This window comes from Ursus americanus, chromosome 12 (assembly GCF_024610735.1).
Source record: "Ursus americanus isolate L20-20 chromosome 12, mUrsAme1.1.p, whole genome shotgun sequence".
Classification (NCBI taxonomy): Eukaryota; Metazoa; Chordata; class Mammalia; order Carnivora; family Ursidae; genus Ursus; species Ursus americanus.
In genome coordinates this window covers 69,575,126-69,600,960 of record NC_142138.1, presented here as the reverse complement: position 1 = coordinate 69,600,960, position 25,835 = coordinate 69,575,126, and the positions used below count along the sequence as shown (strand labels likewise).

The following is a 25,835-nucleotide window of genomic DNA, read 5'->3' as shown; positions in this document are numbered from 1 at the left end:
GCAAACAATTTTATTGGCTCTCGTTTGATGCCAGTGTGCATTAACAAGGAAGTCTTTAACTACTAGACCTTATGGAGGCCCAGATTTTCAATTTACTAGAATTTTTTTTTTTTACATCCTGCTTTCCATTGCCAAGCTTAATAGACAGTTCTCTTAGTCTTTCAGTTTTTATATTATCCTAACTATGAGATTGGTAATAATCACTTCTTAAGATTTTAACAATACCATTTACAATAACTTACAAAAATGAAAAACCCAGGAATAAATCTAACGAAAAGATGAACAAGACTTCTAGGGAGAAAATCAAAACATTGTTGAGAGATATTAACAAAAATATAAATAAATGGAGAGTTATACCATGTTCATGAATTGGGAAAGTCATATTATAATGATGTCAGTATCTCTCCTTCACCCTCACTCCCAAAATCTACATATTTAATGCAATCCCCCTCCAAATCCAATAGTCTTCTCAGAAGAATTTGACATAGTTTATCGCTCTTTCTTGAGACCTTTCTTCTTCTCTGTTTTCTCCTATTTCATTGGCTATTCCTTGTCAACATCCTTTGCTGCCAATTCTTCTACACGACCTTTAAGATTGGGTACATCCCAGGGTTCAGCCTTAGACCCTTTTCTGTTTTCTATCTGTACTTACTGCTTACATTGTCTCTTCTAATCCCATGGCTCTAAATGCTACATATATATATGATATTCTCAAATTTTTATCTCTACTTCATTGTTCTCTGAGCTCCACTCATTTTCCATTGTTTTTTCTTTTTTCTTTTTTTTTTTTAAGATTTTATTTATTTATTTGACAGAGAGAGACAGCCAGCGAGAGAGGGAACACAAGCAGGGGGAGTGGGAAAGGAAGAAGCAGGCTCCTAGCGGAGGAGCCTGATGTGGGGCTCGATCCCAGAACTCCAGGATCATGCCCTGAGCCGAAGGCAGACACTTAACAACTGCGCCACCCAGACGCCCCCTCCATTGTTTTTTCAACTGTTATACTCAAATGTCAAATAGGAATCTTAATATGTCCAATACAAAACTTTTGCTTTTTGCTACTTCTCTCTCCCGTTACACCAGCTTGCTCTTTCGCACCTGGTCCCAGTCAATGGAATCAGTTTATTGGTCAGGCCCAAATCTAGAAGTTGTTTCTGATTCCTCTTTTCCCCACATTCACTACATCAATCAATCAGCAAGCTTTTTGGGCACTCCCTACAAAACATATTCCAAATGTGACACTTCTCAGTATCTTCACTGCTCCCTGTAAGTCCAAACTACCGTTGTCTCTCACCTGGATTCCTAACTGCTTTCCATGCTTCCACTGTTGTCCAACCCTTACTGCCCATGGGGTCTGTCTCCAACTGGCCTGGTGGCAGGGAGGACTGTTGAACCCCTTCCAGCCAACTGCCAGCTATGCCTACATTCCATGTGGTTTTCAGGAGGTAATTCCTAAATCCAGAAAGCTCTAGGGTTTCTCCCAACTGTGTGGTAGCCAGGAAAGACCTAGAATGGACCCAACTCTTCCCATTTTACCCCAAACCAGTTGATATGCTCTGGGGTTTCCTTCTCAGGCTAGGAACACTCTGTTCTGAAAAGGGCCTGAACTTCTGTAGAAGCTCGAACGAGTTGAGGGCTTTACCTGTGGAGCCTGGAAGGTGAAAAACTGACCCACCCTTCTCACAACCAGTTGCTTGTTCTGCTCTTTAACTGTCTCCTCTGGGATACTTAGTTCTGCAAACCCTGGGGATTACAGAATATGCCCGAGAGCCTTTGTAGGTCCAGCCGTCTTTTGATCGTCCCTGCTGCGTCTCAAAGTGAAGAAAGAACACCCTCCCTCCGCCAACACCCACCACCCACCACCCTCCTCCCTGCCACCTGCAGCAATCCCTCCAAGGCGTTGTTCTTAGTCCTGGGAGCTTTTGTCATCCGGGATAGGACAGGCCTTTGGGAGAAGCCACGTGATTCCCGAACGCATTTCAGAGCAGTTCTTGAAGAGCTGCGGGCTCCCTGCCCACTGCCAAGCTGGTTCTTTCTGGCTCTGACGGTGGTGGAACCGGCAAGAAAGTCATCTGTGCTTGACTGAACGGCCGTCATTCACTCCCCACCTGTTCCTTCCCCGCCGCCAGCTCCTCCAGCCACCTTGGGTCTCCCGGCCGGTCAGCGCCCGTCCGCTTCCCGCGGTCTCCCAGTCGTAGTCCTCCTCTCCGCGGCGTGGCGCCACCGCCGGGTCTGCGAGCGGGCGGGTCGGCCCCCGGGCCTAGAGAGGGGTTATTTAGCTACGCAGTTCCGGGAAGCCGTCTGCCAACCCGCACTTTTTGGTTTCCCGCCGTATTTCCTGCCGCTGGCGACCGGGCTGCTTGGGGAACCGGGTTCTCACACGTGCCAACCCCGAACAAACAAGTACTTCGGGGGTTGGGAGGCCGCCCACGAGCTGAGTGCTCTTCTGGGTACCGGGACGAATCGGGCATGCACGACTGCTTGCTCTTCTCTACCTGTCCGCCGCCGCTGCCGCCGCCGATCCAGCCTAAAGCCCATTTCTTGCCGCGGCCGGCTCTGGGGAAGCAAAGATCTCTCCCCAGGTTTTGGGGAGGGTTGCGGAAGGCGAGCTAAGCTGACAATGTGCACAGGTGGCCACAGGGTGGAGCCAGCGGCCCGCTGCGGGACGGACTCGGAGCACAACGCCTCGGCGCGGTGCCACAACTACGCCTTGGTCTGTCCATCCAGAAGCCGGTTCTAGCCATTAATTAAATGTAGAGCTTAAAAAAGTGTATTCGTGACGGTTAAGAGCTGATTTACAGTAGAATCTAACACGTGCCAGTTAGGAACAAAAATGGTTCATGAGCGTATTTGCAACCAAGTAATGTGAACACGGATTTACAGTGTCCAGTATTTTTTTTTTTTTGTGGTCAAAATTAACCAAAAATTCTGTTAGATTGTTCAAGAAAATGTATAACACCAACTAATTTCTGTACATTCCTTTTACTTGGAGATGTAATGTTGATCTGTTAGAGGTAAAAAGTTTCATCTCTTGTTTGAAATCAGGCAGAGTATGCAACTGAGAAACACTGAATCGTGGGTGAATGAGTTATCAACTCCTTCCTTCCCTTTGCTTAGAATAATGAAAGTGCAGCCAGACTGCTCTTGGAAGCCGGTTGGTAATTCCCAGCATGCTTTTTATATATCTGAGATACTCTGTGATAGCGTTTGTGCTTTCACGTATTTCCAGCTTCTTGCTTTATGCTTTCTGTAGACTTTTATACGCTCTTTCTGGTTGAATGGAGCTTGATAACTAGTTCCGACCAGCGAGCTGGAAGTGTTGCGTGTCCCTTCTGGGCTGGAGAATTTAATTTCTGGTTTGGGATGCTCCATGCTGTCTTTCAACTCTGGCACAGCTGCTGACAATGTCCCCGAAAGTGCCACCTTCTTGTTTGACTGGTGTATCATGAATGAATGACAAACCTCTGTTGGCTTAAGGTGCTGAGATTTAGGAGTTGTTACCTTAACAAACTCTAGCCTGTTCTTACACAGCCCAATTCACAGATGAATGGATCAGGTACGGAGCTGTTGCCTCGATGAGATAAGATGCAGTTATTTATTAGTATTTCTTACACTCTGCCTTGTTCTCGGGACTCTTCCTCAAGAGCCAAGCTGTTGTTGTTGTTGTTGTTTAAATAATAATAATAAAGAAGAGGCAAGGTCTTTACATGAAAATTGCCATAAATTCTGCTTTACCTCTCTGTACCATATACCAGGATTCAGAACATCTCAGCATGGGCCAACATGTTTATTTCTAGTTCCTAGCTTTGCCCTTAACACCCATAACTATGAGAAACATAAAAACTTCCCTGTGGTCTATAGTGCCTTTGTCTCTGACACACAGAGATTTTTTTATCCTCAGGGCTTAAATAAATCATGATTTGGGATGAGTAAGAGATATGCCTCTCTTTTGCAAACTGGGTGAAGGGTAAGTGGGAAAGAGTAGGTAGAAAAGCAGAACGAGCTTGAAACATTACAGCGGGCATGTTCTTAGACACACAACATAGTGGAAGACTGTGCATGGAAGTTGAGGATTGGGAGCCTGATTCCCTTAAATGGTCATTGCCAATATACCTGTAAGAACATCTTCATATATTCCTATGGGTTCACACACCGGGAAGACACAGGTCAGTGGATAAAGCAATCCATATGTATGACAATAGGGGGCAGTGGTGACTCTGGAGACAAAGTGCTGTATTATCGTTTCACCATTATTGAATAAAATTCTATTGATTGATTTCTTGATTTCTGCAAGTAAAATTAGCAGGCTTGTGTTTTGCTTCTAATGCTAACTAGTGAAATTTGAAACCCTGACCTTAAAATGTAAGTCTTCATTATTCATAAAAGTACAATCAGAATATATGAAGATGTCCCTTCTCCTTTTCAGATAGGAGAGAGCATTTTGCATCATAAGTCAGCTCAGTTTGATAAGGTGTTAAACAAAGGACATTCACAGGAATATCAAGCTTATTCTGTGCAAAATGGAGCCATGTGTGCATATATTTTGCGTACCAATTTGTTTTGTTCTCTGTTAAAATATATGTATGTCCTTAGAAGTGTTATTGGGACAAATGGGTCTTACAAGACTCCAAAGGCTTTATAAATTTTGCAGTGGCATACAAAATACTCAGACTGGACTCTGGGAGCATATGTTGGACAGAGTTTGGGGTGCAAGATGTTTATTAAGGATGAACCCCTGTGAAAGGAAGAGTAAAGAGGTAGGACTGGGCAGTGGAAGAAATCAGACTGCCACAGAAGCTTGATAAAGCCTTGACCAACCCGCTGAGGAGCTCTGGAGCAAATACTGCTCTCAAGCATGTCCTGCTTTGGTCTGAAATGTCCTGTTCTGTTCAGGCAAGACATGCTGGGTGCTCCAGGAAGGATATGACTTTGGGAGAGCTTGGGTTGTTGGGGTCTCAGCAGGCGACAGTTTGCCTTCTGCTGGGTTTTGCAGTGCCTTCCCTTCTCTCCCTTTAGGCCTCTCTCCACTTGGATCCAGGCATTTCTCTGTGTGTTTCTAGTACTGGATAGAATAAAAATAAAGAGAAGTGAGCCCTTAGATAGGGAAAAGTGTCAGGGACAGAGCACCCAACAACTGTAGGGAAATTGGAGGGCTGGGCACCCACCTGAAGAAAGTATGAGGTGGTACCAGGCCTTGACCAGACCCAGAACTTGGGGAACCAGCAGGTAAGCATCAATTTGGGGGACTCCAAGAACCTCTTCCTGTCACAGCTATGGCTAGAAATAAGGGTAGACTGAGGTGCAAATTGTTCAAATCTTAGAGTAGGCAGTTAGGTTCACAGGATACCTGGAGGCCAGCAAAGAGAAAGTCATGGCCAGCGATTGTGAATGTCAGAGGCCTGTCCCCACAGCACTCCTTAAGAAGCTGGACTGAACCAGACAGGCCCAACATGGCAGGTGCCATGACAGAAACCCCTGGCCAAATAAGGAAGAAAAAGCGAGAAAACCTGCTTCCAATCCTGCCCCCAGTAATGAATACCCACCCCCTTGTTAACAGCTATTGATAAAAATAGAAACCTAAACCCCCAGGGCACAGTCCCTCCTTCTCTCTCTCTCTCTCTCTCTCTCTCTCTCTCTCTCTTACTTTCCCACTCTCACATCTCAAGAGTGTACTTTCACTTTAATAAACTTTTCTGCTAGTATCCCTCAGCTCATTTGCTGTGTTTTGTCCTTGAATTCTTTCTCATGACAACCTTTGGTGACATCTTTGGGACAGGATGGGTCAGGGCCTCAGGGTCTGGGATCTCCCCAGTTCATCCAGCAACACAACTAATAATTTAATCACAAAAAGAGGGGAAAAGTTGATTTAACCAAATCAGTTATTTAAGCAGTAAAGAACATGTGAGAAAAAACTATGACAAAGATAGAAAAGCATGGAAAAATCTGGAGAGGAATCACAAGAGGAGAGTGGGGAAGGAGGAAGCACTCACGATGCTTTAGTAATGACTGTCTCCATTCCAGTTCCACCCCAGGTCATGGTGTCTGTCTGTCCCCATCTTCTTCTCTCAGGGAGCCCTTTCCCTGAAATTCTATCCACCCTGTGAGGGTTAGCAGAGAGCTCTCTCCTCTGAGTATGAATGTCACTTCCTGCTTCAGTTCCCAATTCCTCAGGTTAGAGTGTTCTACAGATGGTCCCTCTATAGAGGGTCTTTGGGCCTCATTCCCTGCAATTCTCATTTCCATCTTCTCAGTCAATAAAACCAAACATGTGCAATCAATGAAACTCTTACTATTATGTATGATCATTTCTTTTAATACAAATGTTGCAGTCGTAACTGGGGTGCCTGGGTGTCTCAGTCGGTTAAGCCTCCGACTCTTGGTTTCGGCTTAGGTCATGGGTTCGTAGGTCATGAGATAGATCCCTGCATCGGGCTCTGCACTCAGCTGGGAGTTGGCTTGAAGATTATTTCCCTCTGCCCCTCCCCCCACTCACGCTCGCACTCTCTCTCTCTCTCTCAAATAAATTTTTTTTCCAATGTTGAAGTTGTACTTCTACTGAGATGATAATTGCTGTACTTTATTCTGAAAGAGAGAACATTCTCATTGTCCGTGACGAGGCGAGCAGTGGGCTGAGGTGCTCTTCCATCTACCTCACGCTGCTGAGGTGCTTTAGAGCGCCTCTAGGTGCTGGACGGTAAAGGTGAGCCCCGCCACCGGAGCCAGGACGGAAGCTAGGCAGGGAGCATCCTTGTCTGGCGGATAAGCTACACTGTTTTAAAAAACCAAATCTAGAATTTGTTGCTAGGTTTGTTTACACCCCTTTTGGTTTTTTCTAAGCTTTAATAAAGTCCTTTCACATGTTTCAGTTTTATTTCAGCTATGTTCTAGATAGCAGAAAAATATTTTGCCTCCAAATGAGAACCCAAGTGGGAGAGTAGCATTATCTTGAAGCTGGTTAGTAATCATCCAGAAAATCAGAAGGGGAGAGTAAGTCTCTGGCGGTAAGACCTGGGGCTTTATGATGTCACTGCCCCTCCCCAGCTGAAGCTCCTCCTTGCCGTGCTCTGCTGGGAGGTCTGGGTTTAATTTATTAAGGAAAGCCACAGTTACATTCTGTCTTCCTGGGGGGTGGGGGAGTGGGATAGGCAAGGAAGACTCCTGGCGTCCCTGGACACAGAGAGGTGGTGAGAAAGCCTCATATGAAAGGGCAAAAATCAGGCGCCCATCTGTCGTGGTGAGGGACAGCCCTTAGCTCTGCAAGCTGTGTGGGTGCATTCCCCGCTCCTGTGCTGAAGAGAGAACCCACCAGATAACCACGCTGACTCCGGGGAGGTGTGAGCACTCCACCCATAGTCTCGCAGGAGCCATCTGTAAGTTACCTTTCCTTCTTTTGGGTCTCTGCCCTTTTCTCTTGTCTCCCTGATATTTGTTCTTTTTCTGCCTCCTTCTAACCCTCATTCTGTCTCTTTCTCTTTTTTAATCTCTTGTACATATGCACACAATTACCTTTTCACCCTGTCCCTAGAAATAATATTATTGCTCAAACTACAGAGTAGGATAATCAGGTTAGACTGGACTTATAAGTTTTTAAAGATTTCTTTAGATCTCACTTCAGATAATTCCTGATGACCCATTTTCTAAGTTTATCTTCACTGAAGTCAGCTCGTTTGCTTACTTTATTTCAGAGTTAATCAGATGTCATGGGACTCACAGTGCTAATGTCTTTAAACTTTTGGATGTTTGCACCCCAGTGCTTGCACAGAGAAGAAGGGGAGGGACTGTCTAGATCCGTGGGTACGCTCTGGGCTGCTGCTACTGCCCTCCCTTCAGGGGCTGCTGGTATGTCCTTTCCTGCAGGTGCTCTTGTTCATAACATTATGGTTCTTCTAAATACCTCTCTTTCTGAAGGTAGGAATTTACTCTTTTCTCATGACCAGAGTCCAAAGAGATTTCTAGGTTCCACTTTTTCTTTCTTGGCAGTTCCTTATATATAATCATACAGAAAATGGTGTCCACCAAAAATAGCATTCCCACCACCATGTAGAAAAGGACGTGAAACCAGACACGAGTTTGTATCTGGAGGCCTGAAAAAGAAAATGACAAAGAGAAGAAATGCTAGTTAGAACGCAAAGAGATCTGGCTGAGTTACGTTTGGGAGGGAAGGCTGACTGACACCTGGTATGCCTGTCCCCCGTGGAGACACTGGTAATTTCAGGGGACAGGAAGACGCTGCCCCTGGGCTACGTGGTATACAGACCGGGGGCAGGCTCCTCATAAGAGTTGAACTGCCAGGGCCCTCTCAGTGGACTTACTTGCTAGTTTCAGACATAAAGGCTATTTCTATGCCATTTAATGCTTGGAATGAATTTGGGTTGAAGACCCCCAAGGACTCTTTTCCCAAAGAGTCTCTGTTTTGGAGCTCACAGTCTCTCTACCTCAGCCAGATTAGCACTTGAGCAAGTATTATATGCAATCCACAAAATTCCTACCTCACCAATCTACCACGTGAGCTCCTTGAAGTAAGAACTGCACCCCAGGGACCTGGGTGGCTCAGTCGGTTAAGCTTCTGCCTTTGGCTCAGGTCATGATCCCAGGGTCCTGGGATAGAGCCACACATTGGGCTCCTAGCTCAGCGACAAGCCTGCTTCTCCCTCTCCCGCTCCCTCTGCCTGTAGCTTCCCCTGCTTGTGCTCTCCCACTCTGTCAAATAAATAAATAAAATCTTAAAAGAACTGCACCCCAGTGTCTTCATATCCCCACACCCATGACAATAGATGGGAGGAACTCAATCTATTGTTAATTAGATTTGGGGGGTGGGAGGAGGAGTGAGGGGAAAAGAAAGAGGTGAGAAAATAGGAAATGAAGAAGAAAGGAAGGAAATAAAGGGAGAAGGGACAGGACATTTATGAAGCTCATGAGAATAGTGAAGTTACAAATCAAGAGTGGAAGGGGGTGCCTGGGTGGCACAGCGGTTAAAGCGTCTGCCTTCGGCTCAGGGTGTGGTCCCGGCGTTGTGGGATCGAGCCCCACATCAGGCTCCTCCGCTAGGAGCCTGCTTCTTCCTCTCCCACTCCCCCTGCTTGTGTTCCCTCTCTCACTGGTCTCTATCTCTGTCAAATAAATAAATAAAATCTTAAAAAAAAAAAAAAAAGTGGAAGGGCCTGTTCATCGGTTTTTCCTGGCTGGGCCATGAAATCCCCTTAAATAAACCTCAGCCCCAAAGGGGAAAAGGAAGCATCTTCTCCTTGTGCCTTCTCCTGTCAATTCCCCTCATTCTCACCAAGCACTTGAAGCTCCAACTCAGGGCTGCGCTTGATGACATTGCCATCTTCCGTGGTAGCCTCACACCAGTATAACCCCGAATCTTCTCTCTCAGCAGTCTGTATCTGGTATTCAGAGGACGTGTTCCTGCTCAGCAGGGTCTTGCTGCCCATGTAGAAGGAGAAGTAAAGCCGCAAACCAGGTCTCTCTAGGAGCAACTTTGTTTCACAGCTCAGGTTGACCAGCTGCCCCTCCAGGATGGGTGATGACAAAGATGCTTTTAGCACTGGGGCTGGAAATAGCTCTAAAGAAAAAGTTAATGGGGACAGGGTTGCCTGCTTCACTGTCAAAGTTCTTTTTACAGAAGATATACCCCCTCCTCCTTGGGAAACCTGCCCCCAGAGAATACATCCATAAGACAATGTTTCCCACTTCCAGCAGAGAGGCATTGGGGTTTCCTCACAGATACTCTTATAATGGCCATCTTCCGCATTTCCTACTGTGGAGAATACCTCCACACAGCCCATGCTTCCCTGAATAGCCATGTTGTTGATTACGTGACCATGACTTCTGGTCATCGTCACCAGCAGTAGGCACTGACCCACACACTAGACAGGTCAGTGACTCATTACTTGTGTTACTGCCACAAAAGATAATCTGGGACAATCCTCTTTCCCATAGGAATGAATCCTTTTTCAGATAGAAAAAAGTTGCTAGTAGTTATGAGTACTAAGATGAAAGAACCACAATCAGGCCCACATGCAAGCTGGAACAGAGGAAGCTGCTTAGTTAGCAGATGTTCAGAGAAAAGTAGAACCAGAGGGGCCCCATACTGCCTCTGAGAGACAGAAAGTATAACCAAGTCCTAATGTCTTCATGGCTTCTGTGTCTATGGAGCTTTTTATGATGAGATTCCATTTAGTTATTTTCTAATAACTCTCTTACCTCCCTCGAGTGTATCTCTATTCCTTGCAACTGAAATAAAATTGATGAAATAGATCCTCACTATGACCTGGCCTTCACGTTAGCTCCTGGAATTACTGATGAGGCATTGTGGTTTACCGGAAAGAGCAACAGACTGAGGCCCAGAGGACCTCGGTTCCAGTCCCCGCCCAGCCACTGGTCATTTCATGGCCTTCAGTGAGACAGCTACCTCTCTGGGAACTTAAGTGTCTTCACTTGCAAACTTAAGTGATAATTTATGATGGTCCTTAAAACTACAGCTTTATGACTATTCAGATACATACCTTTTACAGTGATAGGTACTCCTGCTGATTCAAAGCGTTGCTTTCCCATGCCAGAGCAGTGATAGATGCCATTGTGACTCAGGTTCGTTTTCAGAATGGTGAATTCAGAATTCTGAATAGAAAACTTTAAGACCTTGCCATTTTGGTAGAAAAGCACATTGTACACCAGCTTATTATTCCATCCATGACACCTCAAGGTCAGAGGCTCCCCTTCCGTGATGACTCTGCTAGAGACTTGGAGTAGTAGCCAATCTGGAAAATGTAGACCCAAAATGTATGCATACAGTAGCAGAGGTTCAAGGAGGCTGGAACTGGGCCCGGGGGGGGGGGGTTCTTATCTTTTTTTCTTTATAACATTCCAACCTCAGAGCTCTGCTGAATTTGAGGCCCATCCCTCAATTATCTTTAGCTTTGCTGGGAAGCAAAGTCATCTTTACCAGCAGCCATGCACACAGCCCCTTCTTATCTTCCCTTTCCAGATTTCAGAAGTTGGTTGGCGTAAAAAACAGTTTACTGTATGTGGTAGGCAGTATGACCCCAATGAATCATACCCTTGTGTAATCCCCTTGAGTGTGTGTGGAAACTGAGACTTGCTTCTCATCAACAGGATATGACAAAAGTTATGGGATGTCTCTGTCATGATGATGTTACATTATTTGACTCTGTCTTAGCTGACTGGACTGAGAGAGTCTCCCATTGAAGAAGTGAGCTACTATGTTGGGAGAGGGCTGTATGGCAGGGGCCTGCCTCCAGGAGCCGAGATTGGCCTCCAGCTGACAGCCAGCAAAAACGCTGGGATCTCTGGCCTACAACGTAAGGAGATGAATTCTGAATTCTGCCAATGACCACGTGAGTTTGGAAGAACTGCGGGAAGGAGCACAGCCCAGTCATACCCTGATTGCAGCCCCTGAAGAGCACCCAGCTAAGCTGTGCTGAGACTCCTGACCCACGGAAAGATAATCAATGTATGTTGTTTTAAGCTGCAGTGTTTGTGGTAATTTGTTACACGGCAATGAAAAACAAATACACTCCAACTCCTGACTACTTTGTTAATGCGATCCCACATACTAAGACAAACACACAGAAATAGCAAACATGTCCAGGTGGTATGTGCTTCTAAACAGACAGGATACACACATATGTGCCGATCAGTGATCTAGTCGGTAAAAAACAAGCTCCAAGTCCAAGGGGCCCTCCCTTTAGATATACACCTCTACACAGAACTAAAAATGCTTCCTTTTTCTTTCCCTGGGGCAGTGGGTTTGGCTAAATGAGGGTGAGGTTCTTAAAGGACAAAAGATAGAAGTCAGGTATTCCCGTGCTAGATATAGCATGATTTTTATAGTTTTGGATGCTGCTATCGTGTTTCTAAATACAATGAATACTCTTCTCTCCCTTATTCTCATTCCCAACCAAGAGGTGTTCAAAGACTACACTACCCAAACACACAGACACCCTTGCTTTATACATCCACAAATATAGTGGGAAATTTTAACACACCTCCATCAGAAACTGTCAAAAATACTATTGATGATATAAAATATTTGAATGACACAATTAATAGAGTTGATTTTGTGGATTTATATAGGATGCTTAGCTTAGAGAAAATTCACATGCTTTCCAAACATACATACAACAATTACAAATACTGAGTACATACTAGGCCACAAGCAATTTTCAACAAATACTAAAGAACTGATATCATATTTAACACAAATTCTGACCAAAATGCTGTAAAATTAGAAATCGGTAACAAAAAGCCACCTTCCTAAAACACTTCTAAATAATTCATGAGGAAAGAAAACACATATACACACATACTAATGAAAATTAAAAATACTTAGCCTTAAATGATAGTGGGAGTATTATAGATGGAAAACTGCAGGACGCAGCTTTTAGCAGACATTACTAATTTCCTACTCAAAGCCATTCTTTCCATCTTCATCACCTTGGAGCAGGATGGGGACGCTCATTCTAAGCCATATGATTAGGGCTTAGGTCCTCAAAGTAGCTGTATTTTTGTCGTCTCAGCACACACAGATTTAACTGAAGTGACTGAGAGCTAGTGGAACTGCAGTTAAATGCTCCACTGCCGGTTAACAATGGCAAAACATTTTTTTTTAAGGTTTTATTTATTTATTTGACAGAGAGAGAGCATGTGAGTGAGCACAAGCAAGGGGAGTAGCAGGCAGAGGGAGAGGGAGAAACAGGCAGGGAACAGAGAGCCTGACTCGGGGTCTCAATCCCAGGACCCAATCCCAGGACCTGGGGAACATGACCTGAGCTGAAAGCAGACACTTAACCAACTGAGTCACCCAGGAGCCCCGTGGCAAAACATTTTTAAGTAAGGGCATAGAGAGCACCAACTCAAAAACCTGATGTATTATACTACAGTAAATGTAAGCATTTCTTTGACTGAAAAAAAAGAAAACAGCATAGATAGCAAAAAGACAAGCCACAGAGTGGAAGATATTTGCAACACTTGCAAAAGGACTCATGTACAAAATATAGAGCTCCTGCAAGTCGATAAGGAAAGACAACAATAAAAAAAAAAAAAGGCAAAAAACCTAGACAGGTACTTTACAAAAGAGGATATCCAAATAGGTAATAAATGTGACAAATGCTTAATGTCATCTTCAGGAAAATGCAAATTAAAGCTATGTGATAACTATTGCACACGTACCAGAATGGCTAAACTGAAAAATATAGAAACAACTGAGAAACAACTGAAAGAAAGAAAGAAAGAAAGAAAGAAAGAAAGAAAGAAAAGAGAAAAGAAAAGAAAAGAAAAGAAAAGAAAGAAAGAAAGAAAGAAAGAAAGAAAGAAAGAAAAAGAAAGAAAGAAAGAAGAAAAAAAGAAAGAAGAAAGAAAGGAAGAAAGAAAGAAAGAAAGATTTTGTGACCCTGAAATTCCACGCCTGGGCATATTCCAACACATATCTATACATACGTGCATCAAAAAACATGTATAAAAATGACCAGTGGGGGGCGCCTGGCTGGCTCAGCGGGTAGAGTGTGCAAGTCTTGATCCTGGACTTGTGAGTTCGAGCCCCATGTCGTGTGCAGAAATTACTTTAAAAAATAAAATCTTTTTTAAAAAACGTTCACAGTGGTACTATTTATAAGAGGCCCAAAATAGAGAGGCCCCTGGGTGGCTCAGTTGGTTAAACATCTGACTTTTGATTTTGGCTCAGGTCCTGATCTCACTGTCCTGAGAAGGAGCCCCACGTCGGGCTCTGCACCCAGCGTGGAGTCTACTTGAGATTCTCTCTCTCTACCTCTCCCGCTCATGCTCTCTCCCTCTCTCTCTCAAATAAATAAATAAATCTTTTAAAAAAATGTAAAATATTCTCAATACATCATCAATGCTGGGGCTTCTAGAGTCTGCAGAGGCAAAGAAAATGGCCTCTTCCCAGCCCCGCTTCATTTTTTGCCACTTGAACCGTGAAACACTTCTGCTTCTGCCTGAACTACACAGTCCCTTGTTAAAACAGTTCTGTCTGGGGGGCTGTCAGTTAAGTCTCTGCCTTCGGTTCAGGTCAAGATCCGGGGTCCTGGGGGGCACCTGGGTGGCACAGCGGTTAAGCGTCTGCCTTCAGCTTAGGGCGTGATCCCGGCGTTCTGGGATCGAGCCCCACATCAGGCTCCTCCGCTGGGAGCCTGCTTCTTCCTCTCCCACTCCCCCTGCTTGTGTTCTCTCTCGCGCTGGCTGTCTCTCTCTCTGTCAAATAAATAAGTAAAATCTTTAAAAAAAAAAAAAAAGATCCGGGGTCCTGGGATTGCTCCGGGGGTCTGGCTCCCTGCTCAGTGAGGAGGCTCCTTCTCGCTTTCCCTCTGCCCTGCTACCCCGTCATGCTTGTGCCTGCACACTCTCTCTCTCAAATAAATAAATCAAATTTAAAAAACAAAAACAGTTCTGAGAGCCCCCCTCACATCTGTAGCCTAGGATGTGATTCCCAGAAATCTAAAAGACTCATGAGGAACGCCTAGCATTTCCTCTGACATTCTCAATATTTCCTTGGCTAAAACACATTTCCTCCAAAAGAAACCTAGTCCATACAAATCTAATTATGCTGGAGGCATAATTAGATTACTGGACATGGATTAACTTTTGCATGATCATAATGGAACATAATGGATTAACTTTTGCATGACCAATAACAATGAAGTTTTAACTTACTGCTTCTGAATAACTAAAGAACAGATTTGAATGATTTTAACTGAATAATGAAACATTTTACCCTAAAAAGTATTGCAGTTTCCATTTCTTGACAAATGGAAACCTTCTACAGATTTAAGTGGATAGTGGGGTTTTTTTTCCCCCTTCTATTCATCAGTTTAAAATGTTTCATTTCACAGTAATTTCATGTCCAGAATATTATCTTACAGATATATTATGAAATGTGCCCCAGACTATACATATAGAGATGTCTATTGCAAAACTGGAAATACACTACAAGTTTACTAATAGGGAGAAGGATTAAATCAGTTATAGCCCAGCCATACGGCAGACATTTGAAAGCTCATGGTAGATGGGAGATTTAAACAGACTTCCAAGGTATTTTAAGTGATAAAAGCAAGGTGTAGAACAGTATATACCAACCACTTTTTTAAAAAGTTTATATATATATTAACAGTTTTATTTCCACAGCAGGTTACTGTGAGAATAGGGGTTTGGGGTGGAAGAGAGACTTCATTGTTCATCACTGTACATTTCTCTGAATTCTTATTTACTATGTGCAGGCATAACTTTTCAATAAAATTAGATCATTTTAGTTTTTTTAGAAAGATTTTATTTATTTGAGAGAGAGAGTAAGCGAGAGAGAGAGCATGAGCAGGCAGAGTGAGAGGGAGAAGGAGAAGCAGACTCCCCGCAGATCAGGGAGCCCGACGTGGGGCTCAGTTCCAGGACCCTGAGATCATGACCTAAGTGGAAGGCAGACACTTAACCAACTGAGCCACCCAGGCACCCCCAAATTAGATCATTTCAAATAATAAAATCTTAGGGTCTGAGTTTTTACACTAGATACCCTGCTCACAGCTGTCCCAGTTGGGGTGCTGTTGGGGAACAGTTTAAGGACCCTAATGTGATATTCTGAGTATCTTGACTTAATTTCGCCTGGCACAGAGAGCTGAGACTCGTACTCCAATAAATGAAAACCCACATATCTGGCATGCAGAAAGGAGAAAACACAAAGGAAGACCTTGTGATTTCCAACTCTCCTGATCCGTGCCATACTTACCTCTGTGGACTTCCAGCTGTACTGGGTCACTTGGCACTGAAAAACCTGTCTGGCACCTGTATTCACCACTGTCATTGACACTGGCAGCGGCAATTCTGTGTCTGGGGGTCAAGGTCTGAATGGCTGTGCCATTGAGAAACCACTGTGTAGAGGTGTTCCCAGGTAAATGGGGTCCCTCACACCGTAAGGTTACATGTTCCTCTTGGAATATATTGACCCATGGAGGCTGCAAGGTGATCACTGCCTTTGCGGGGTCTGTTTGGGGATTAAAAAAAGAAAAAAAGACCAAGTGGAATAAAAGGATAGTCTGAGCAATTTGTAAAGTTTCGTGGATTGCACAAGGTAAACATATGTATGTAGGTGAGATTGAAAAATAAGCAGGTGGGAACCTACAAAAACTAGCTACTGAGAGTATCCAGACCTCATGCAGAGAGCTGTGTTCATGTTACTAAATCTACATCTGGGTGTTGGAGATTTGGGGTTCCTAAGAAACAAATGACTAATTTAGTTTTTACTGTTGGTAAACAAAGAAGCAAGGTTTTAAACCAAGGCAAGTTGATTAGCTTTGTGCAATCAAGTCTTTCCCTTGAATTCTGAGAGCTTCAGAAGCCCCAATACTGTTCTCCCTGTGCAATACCATCCTTGAGGGTTAAACTCAGGCCTTAATTAACATCTGCATTGGAAACCAAGACTCAAACTCCTCACTTTGAAACCTTTAGTACTTGCTTCATTCTCTCTGAGGAGAAAAAAAATTACTTGGCTTTCTTGTAAAGGGGACTGGTTTGAGGAATGTTAGAAAACCCAGCAGAGCTACGTCTATGGTTTTGCAATTCTGGCTTTTTTCTGCTATTATATACATATATACATATATTATATACGTAGGCATTCAGTCCTGAGGTCACGGCTTTTTCAGGAAATCTTAGAGAGAAACCTTAAAAACTAGGATTTTATCAAAATCATACTCTGAATATTGGGGACTTTACACAATTTATAAATCTTGTTTCTATCCTCTCCCTATACTCTCTTCTTCAGGATAACAAAACTCACCCTTTAGAAGCAGGAATGTGGCAGAGGAAGAGAAACTGAGTTAAAAATTACTCACCCATTTGTGCACCAGCTGGAACTGTAAGAGACCAAAGAATAGAGGCATAAGTCGGTCAGTGGGAGATGACAAGGAAGGAAATCGAAGAGACAAAACTAATGTAGACTCTGAGGGGCTAGCTTAGGTCTCTTGAATCTCTCTCTACCCCCTTTCCCCCAAATCAGGTACTAGTGGTACGAACAGCCTATAGGTGGTTATTGATAAGGCTTTGTTTTTATATGATGCTTCCAGGCTAAATGTTACCACTAAGTCTCTCTTCCTATGCTTTTGAAATAATGAGCAAGAATAAACCATGGAAGCACAGACACAGTTGTCCCCATATTCATGAGTTCTAGCCTAGGATGCCAAAGGAAGACAGAAAGTCTTGAGTCCCATAGCCATAGTCAGTACGCTTCTACCTATCCCCTCTAAGCCCAACTTACCCCAAAGGAGCAGAGCTGTCAAGAGCCACATGTTATCTCCAAGCTGTTGGGAGTAGCAAAGTCTGTAACATGCAAGATATTGAAGAGTTTCTGCTGGAGGCTCTGGAGCTGAAATTAGAAAAGAGGAAGGAAACTGCCTCTTCTAACCACTACCATCATGCTCCTTTTTTGGGAAATACATCCTTAATTCTTGCAGCATTCTCTCCCTGGTCTCAGACTACTTGGCTGTCTTCCCTAGTTTGAAACTCTGGGTTTGGGGCTTATGAAACTCTCAGAATTCGAGGGAAAGACTAAAGTTTTTATTGATACTCTATTCTAACTGTATTCTCTCTTCACTAATTCTGTTTCTTGGGACTAAAATATAGCAAATCCTCATTTCTAAAACCGGTTCAAAGCCTGGCCAATGCCTCTAAAACTTTATTATTTGAATCCAGATTGTTCTATATCAACCTCTACATGACATGTGAGGAACAACTCTTTTATATGAGCTCTCCTACTGCAATGATGCCTCTGTTCCTCGGGAACGCATACAGGATCGATGTCCCGTTTTGGTTGGTTGGTTTGTTTTTAAAGTCACCTCCCTGAAAGACATTATGAATTTGGAGTGTTTATCTTGGCTTCCTCTAAGGAAATTAACTGTTTAATGTAAATGCTGCACAGAAGAAAAATGACATATATATGAGTGGAAATATCCCTAAGAAGGGATGTCTCTTCATGGATATGCAGGATATTTCTAATGTTTTATTGTTATGACCAGCACTGCAATGAATAGACTTGTACCTGTCTTTAAGCACTCAATTTACTATCTCCACGGGATGCATTCCTAGAACCAACATTGCCCAGTCTGAGGAAATGTACTTGTTTTTCTTTAGATAAATGTTGTCAGATTGTTTCTCATCATCATCACCATCATCATTGTATATCTTTGTAGAGTGCTTGTTATATGCCAGGCAAATATGCTGATATGTCTTTCTTCATTTAACCCTCATAATAAACTGTGAGTAGACACTCTTGTTGTCTTTGTTTTGTATACGAGGAAACTGGACAAAGAGGAATTTAGTAACTTGACCAAGGTTATAAAAAAAGTAGAAGCCAGGTTTAAAACAGGCAGTTTAATTTCCTTCACATTCTCTACCAACAGAGTAAAACAGTACCCGCCCCATCCCTCACAATTCCTTTGTAGTAAAACAGCTGCTTCTTTGAAAATTGAGCGAACAATCAGGAAAACATGAGGAAATGAGTATTGTTGTGGAAGAGGAGTGAAAGAGATCCATGATCTGGAGGATGAAGTATTTTTTTTTTCTAATAAGCATCTGTAGTTTCCAAATGAAAAAACAACTAGGATAATGGAGCAAACACTGTAACTAAGGCAGATAAGACTAATCTCCAGTATTTAATGATCAATGAAAATCGTGACGCTCACAAGAGTCATAGGAGAATTCATATCTGTATATGACATTTATATTTCCATTTACTGATGAATTTTATAAGACCATCACATTCATAGGCTTCATACTTTTAAAATCACTTCACAAATACACTTTTCTCAAAGGGAGATGCAAAGTCTTATTTGCCTATCTTAACTAAAATTTTTCTCTTCACTACAGAAAATAATTTGTGAACAATTATTTGATATGTTTTATGAGGTAAGATCATTTAAATCTCATACAGAACTGACCAAAAAATTGTTTTATTTTTACACTCTTTACAAGTAAAAAGCAGTCAGTAATACTTTATTCTCTACTCAATTCCTTCTTCTTTAACAACCATAATTTTAAGAACTATTGAAACCTATCGACAAAGTTTTAAGTAATTGCATATAATTGTCTACAGCACAATTTTGCTTATGTTTTGTATGCTGTTGTATATCTCTTGAATAGCTGTAATATACTACCTTTATATATTTGCTAATGCTGGATTTTTCAAGAGATTCGATAAACTTTACCTGATGTTTTTCTTCAACAGCCATTCATTATAAAAAGTACCTGATTAGTTCAATTTCAAGTTTCCATTAGAAATTCAATGAGCTTTTTATTCTTATTCTTACTGATGAGGTTGTGGAATACAGGTGAGGTTCAGTGGGGTGGAGTCCAGAGCCAACGAACAAGAAAGAATTCTTGAGACGTCTTTGGTGCAAAATGGTGGTTTATTAAAGCAGGGGGACAGGACACGTGGGCAGAAAGCTGCTGCCCTGAGGTTGTGAGGAATGGCCTATTTTATACCCTCAAGTGGGGAGGGGGCTAGGGGTAGCGTAGGTCTCTAAGGAATCTTGGGAGCAAGGTCCCCAGGACCTTGAGGGGGCTAGCTACTATTGGGAAAGGGTCATTTATTACTGTCTAATAAAACCTGAGTCATGAGACCCTTCAGATGTATATCAGTGGGCCATATGCTTGGGGAGTGATTGCCAATACGTATCTTGGGGGGTTAGAGATAAAGGAAGTTTCCAAAGGAATTTTTATACGTTAAAGTAGACTTACAGGATCTCAAGTAGACTTACAGGATCTTAGTGGAGGGGAGGGGCTCAGGCTAGGACTGCCTTTTGCCCTTAGCAAAGTATTAACATGGAGGCAGCTTAATTCCCAGAGGAATGTCACCGTGCCTATTTCAAGGACTTGTCAGTGGGCTGTAGGTAGCAAGGACTTTCTTTGTCCTTCAGGGCAGCCAGGAGTGCCTGAGGAACGTTGCATACATCCAGGGGTGGGGGGATTACAGGGTGCCAGTTTCTGCTTTGTCCTCAGTTTGCCTTCCGTTCCCTCATCACAAAGAAATTCTGTTTTATTTACATTTCCTTCTGCCTCAGCTTCCCTCAATTTTATGGAGGGGATGGTAATGTTAGGGCTTCAGGAAACTGAATTATGGGTCTTGCAGGGCTGTGATCTCTGTCAGTTAACCATTTGTTTTTTCCTTTCCTTAGCTTTAGGGCAGCCAGGAGAGCCAGGGAATGTTCGATACATGGTGGGGGGGGGGTTGGTTGCAGGGTGTCAGCTTCTGCTTTGTCTTCAGCCAGCCTTCTATTCCCTCATCATTACTATTTGATCTATCAAATCTTTCTCTGTTTCATGAATCCTCAAAGTAACTTCATCAACTTAAAAAATTAATTTTCATCTATGACTTCATATTTATATAATCTAGCCTTTATGGTTAATTTCTGGTGGTATTATAATTTGTCTTTTATAGGCTGTCTCAGTCTGGGATGACCTTGTCCATTTCCTCTTTCTCTAACCCCACTTTTTTTGGTCATAATGAATATATTCATCAAGCCTTTTGTCTAATTTTCCTGTGCGCCCTTGAGATTCTTTCCTAAGCTTTTCAGTGATCAAATCAGTGGCTTTACCAAAAGCTCATTGTCATGGAATTCTAATATATAGAATGTTTTCTATAGAAGCTCTATTTTATGACTTTTTACTTAAAACTATTTCAACTTACAGCAAATCTAAGATGCTATCTGCATACTATCAATCCTTTCAACATTTTGTGCAAAAGAAATGACCCCCTTTATGACAACATAACCCAGAATTTCTAAGAACTTTACTACTGGTGACACAATTCTGACCCTCAATATTCTGATGAATTAATGATGAAAATAATAGTGATGTTTTCTTTGTAGTAACCTATGAGGGAGGCAGACTAGAGTACTACAAGTGAAATTGGCAGTTTGAAGAACGTTTTATAATACAGTACTACTTCAGCTAGAAGCTTCTACTCTAATGATTCAGCTAATGTTCCTGCCTATAGTTCCTCCAACAGAGTCCAGATAATAAGTAACCTTCACTTTGTGATCAAAGTTTGTGGGAGTCAGACCAGTTTTTTTGAACTTTGAAAAGCTCCTGGCTCACAGAACTACTAGGGGTGGGTAAGTGTGATTTGATGGACTCTGTAAGATTTTGTGATAGAGTTATTTGAATGAAAATCTTGTACTTTTAGAAATCAGAAGCAGTGCATACAGGGGCTTAATCCTTGAAAATTTCCATACAATAACTTTGTTTCTTAGGGTTTTATCCTGTCTATTTGGGTGATGTTGACCCTTATCACAGTCTAACTTGTTTTTTGCTACCACAATTTAGTTTCTCTTCCTCCAATAGCCTCTAGGCTGATTCTCAGCAAAAAGTAAAAACAAAACTTACTGGAAAGGCAGGGTAACAAAGTAGACTTATCCATCTAAACAAGGCTAGAGCACTCCAACATTTTACTTGGATGAGAATATCTTGCTATTACTAACTCAATTTTGTGCACGAAAAATAAAGCTAAAAGAGGTCAAGCAACTTGCTCATGGTCAGAAAGTTAATAAATAATGCAGTGATACACAAACTAGCTCCAAGTCTGGTTGTTTCGTGCAGTAGTGATATGATAATGGTAAGATTTAGCAAAAACAGAATTATTGTAAATTGACCCCAAGTATGCTTACCTCTGTACTGTAACTCAGAAATATTTCCTGAGGCAATTAGCAGCTTTATCATGTGGAAAGGCAGTCAAAGCCAGATGCCCTCTGGGGAAAATTAATTATTTGCAGTAGAAGTGTGCTGACAGTCCAGAGATAAAGCTTTTACATCTCCTGGCAGCTTAGCATTTGGTAGGGGTAGTAAATGGATAATCTTTTCAAGCCTTGATCACAATCTTTTCAAAATTCAACTTTTCAAAGAGTAAGCATAGACATCTTGTAGTCAAAAGGGACAAAAGCAGACTTTTCTCTTTACAACTAGAATCTGGGCTGGTTAGTGTAAATAATGGATTGGTCTCCAGCAACGGTTGCTGCAGATTGTGGCTCAGAGTTCTATTTTTATACACCGTCTGGCCATTGTCCCATTTGCATATTCAGTCCCTCATCTAGGATCCACTACAATCACACCTTTATTCTCATCACTCTCCTGAAACTGCTCTTGTCAAGGCTGCCAAAAACTTTTTGCTAAATGCAATGGTCAGTTCTTACCCTCATTTAATCTAATCTATCAACATTTTACAACTGATCCTTCCCTCTTCCTTAAACATTTTCCTCCCTTGGTGGGGGAAAAAATAAACTTTGAAATGAAATAAAAATAGCTAAAATTAAGAACTCAATGAGAGTCTAATAGGAGAGAAGTCACAGCTGAAGAAAAAACAGTAAAGCAGAGTATGGGGAAGAAGAAAAAATTCAAAATGTAGGACAAGGAGAAAAAAATGTGTTAAACACACGAACAAAAAATAGCAAATCAAGTGGGAAAGTGTATCTTATATTTTGGTTAGAGTCCTGGAAGTAGAAGAGAGAGAGAAAACAAGGCAAAGTCAATATTTGAAAAATATTTGAGAGTTTTCCAGGCAATATGAAAGACACAAATCAACGGATTCCAGAAGGCCAACCAATCCCATACAAGGTAAACAAAGGGACATCATTACTAGAGAAATCAGTAAAACTGCAGAAAATAAAAAACAAAGATAAAAATTGTAAAAAAAAAAAAAAAATACCCAGAGGAAAAAAGAGATTACATTCAAAGCAGTAGCAGTCAGACCACTGACTAACTTCTGAAAAACAAAAATCAAACGCAAATATTTTCAACATTCTGAGAGTAACTGCCTCCTAGACTTACATACTTAATAAAAAGTCTTCAATAATTAAAGTAAAATAAAGACGCTTCCAGAGAAAAAAACCTGGAACAGTTCTTCCCAAGCAGACTAACACAAAAGAAATTTCTAAATTGACATTTCTCAGGCAGAAGAAAAATGATTCCATATGGAAAGACAGGCACGGAAAGATATAAAGAGAAAGGTTGACATAAATACATGGATAAATCTAACACTGATCATATAAAAATGTATAAATTATCTTCTGGGGCTTAATACTCAGAACTATAACAAATAATAACTGCATATATGTGGATGACACTAAATGGAATAAAAGTATTCCAAGGTCTCTATAGTGTTTAGGATGAGGGTAAATGTAATAAGTATTACTATGCTTGATAAATCAAGGGTTAAAATTAACTGAAAAAGAAAAATAAAGATTAAGACTAATTTTTAAATTAATCACTGGAAGAACAGAAGCAAAATGAAATACAGTGAAAAACATAAAAGGAAAAATGGAAGTAAAGTATATAAAACAATAAAAAAAGTTATAATAGTTTAAAAGATAACTAATCCAAAAAGAGAAAGAAATAAAAACATAGATCAAGAGAGACAAATAGAAAAATAAAGATAGTAAATTTGAAATTAACTATATCAACAATTGTATTAAAGGTAAGGAGACTTAATTATTCAGTAAAAAATAAATATTGCTAGACTGGATTTAAAAATTAACTATATGCTGGGGCACCTGGGTGGCTCGGATGGATGTTTGCCTTGAGCTCAGGTCATGGTCCCAGGGTCCTGGGATCAAGCCAGCTCCCTGCTCAGCAGCCTCTCCTTCTACCCCTGCTCCTTTGCTCTCTCTCACTCATTCAGTCTCTCAAAAAAATAAATAATTTTTAAAAATATTTTAAAAAATTAACTATATGCTGTATTCAAGGGACATACCAAAACCCATAAAGTGATAGAAAGATTGAAAATGAAAGAAAAGGAGCATTATTGAGAACATTAACCAAAAGATAGCTACATTAATAGACTTTAAGGCAAAAAGAATCACTTCGGTATATGTCTCTACTGGAATATAACCATCCATTTTTAATTGCCTTTTATGCTAGTTGGTTGTCATGGGTAATGATATATAAATTAATCTCCAGGAGCCATTTTGTTAGACAAAGAACTTTGATATTTTCTTCTTCACCCTCCAACTATAATAACTAATAATTCTTTTAAAATACCTTATTTTTAAATTTGTGTGTGATTACGGTCATATCTTAATTTAGGATGATTCCCTGGCCACAGCCTGCATTGATGTCAGAACCTCTTCCCTAGAGGGCACCTGGGTGGCTCAGTCATTAGGCGTCTGCCTTCGGCTCAGGGCGTGATTCCAGGGTCCTGGAATGGAGCCCCACATCCGGCTCCTCCGCTGGCAGCCTGCTTCTTCCTCTCCCATTCCCCTGCTTGTGTTCCCTCTCCCGCTGGCTGTCTCTCTTTCTCTCAAATAAATAAATAAAATCTTAAAAAAAAAAAAAAAGAACCTCTTCCCTAGATGAATCCTAGGTTATTAACTGCCTCGTGTCAAGGGAGACTGCAAGAAAGAACCCAGGATGACCGCCCCTGGCATGGGGATGGATATATGGTGGTGCCAAATCCTGTGCCTGTGTTGCCCAGCTTTCTGCTGAATTTTTGTCTCTGTCTCCCACAGTGTATCAAATGCTCATCAAGTGGCTCCTCTCATGCTAACTGCTTTCCTTATAACAAGGCCAACAGTGGGAAGTATTTGGTCCAGAACAGTCTTTCACCACCCCCACTGAACTTCCAACATCGTCCCCCAACCCTCACCCCCTTAATTTTGTCTCTTCAGAACACCAAAACTGGTGATGGCCATTTCTCTGTCCTACTCGTTTGGGTATCCCCTAAATTATTGTGTTTCCTAAGAAGCAGAGGTTGTATACTCTCCTGCACTTTCACCCTTCTGGAGTTGGCATTTTGGACAGGGTAGAGGTAAGGTGGACATGCTTCTGCTTTGGCAATTATCACATTATCCACATTATCACTTGATGTAGTCTCATTTGTGAAAAGTGGCCATGTGATCCATCAGTTAGGGAGTTCAGCTGTTAATTGAGTGGTCAGCAATTAAAGCTGATCAGCTTTTGATTGGCTTTAGAACTTCCTAGCACTTATTCCATACTTCAGTTTCTCTCGTTCTGAACAGTTTTTATTGTGCATTTGCTATGTCCACTTAAGTCAGAAAGTCTGAATACTCCTCTATTTGCTTTTTCTGATAGAAAAGGTAAATAATTAGCATTCAAAAGGAACAACTGACTTCTCAGATACTAGGTTCCTGAAGTTAATTTAATGTATGATTTTGACCATTCATGATATAATGACCTGTACAGTGACCTATAGAAAGAAATTTTTCTATTGGCCAAATTTCCCAACTTTCTGGTCCAACACAACATATAGGAGTTTTGAGAAAAGTTAATGGAATGACAACCTAGAACAGAGGATGAGACATTCTTTATGCTCCTCAAGTCTCCTTCTAGGGATATATTTACATGTATCATGACAACAGAAAATCAGAAGAATATAGGCACAACAAAGAAGGGAAATCTTCTGGCCTTTTTCCAAAAGGAATTTCCAAAGAGAGAAACACACACTGAAGTTATTCTTCATATTCTAGGATACTTCTGCTAGTAGGTGATGTCATGATATCAGAAGGTATGCACATGAGTGTGGCAAGAATATTAGTTCCAAATGTTACATGTCCCCAGCAACATACCAGAACTTACTTTGCCCCTCAGAGGAACAGTTGTGCACCTCCCGCCCAGCACTAATCCTTCCATGATCATAGCCCTGTCCCAGTCCCAAGGCTGCGAGTCACTGTATAGACACACTCTTTAATCATTTTTACTTTCCAAACACTGCCCATTTCATTCTTTCTCTCCCTCTCCTCAACTGACTGCAGTGTTGCCCCTGGCTGCTGGATCTTTGCATAGACCAGACTTACCCTTGTAAAAAAGATTCAAGA

General features: G+C 41.8%; 1 protein-coding gene across 2 annotated transcripts; it reads right to left on the bottom strand.

The window, feature by feature from the left end:
• Positions 1–7,655: 7,655 nt before the first annotated feature.
• FCGR1A (Fc gamma receptor Ia) lies at positions 7,656–21,802 on the bottom strand. Of its 2 annotated transcripts, XM_045777118.2 has the most exons (7): positions 21,678–21,802; positions 17,273–17,380; positions 16,851–16,871; positions 15,749–16,003; positions 10,506–10,757; positions 9,278–9,562; positions 7,656–8,081 (listed from the first exon to the last, which is right to left on the bottom strand). In XM_045777118.2, exons 1-7 carry the CDS (start codon positions 21,727–21,729, stop codon positions 7,873–7,875), a joined length of 1,182 nt encoding a protein of 393 aa, XP_045633074.2. In that variant the 5' UTR covers positions 21,730–21,802; the 3' UTR covers positions 7,656–7,872. The 2 variants fall into 2 exon arrangements, with proteins under 2 accessions (XP_045633074.2, XP_087722363.1); XM_087866237.1 differs by lacking the exon at positions 15,749–16,003 and having other exon boundaries at positions 21,678–21,788.
• Between the last annotated feature and the right edge of the window lie 4,033 nt (positions 21,803–25,835).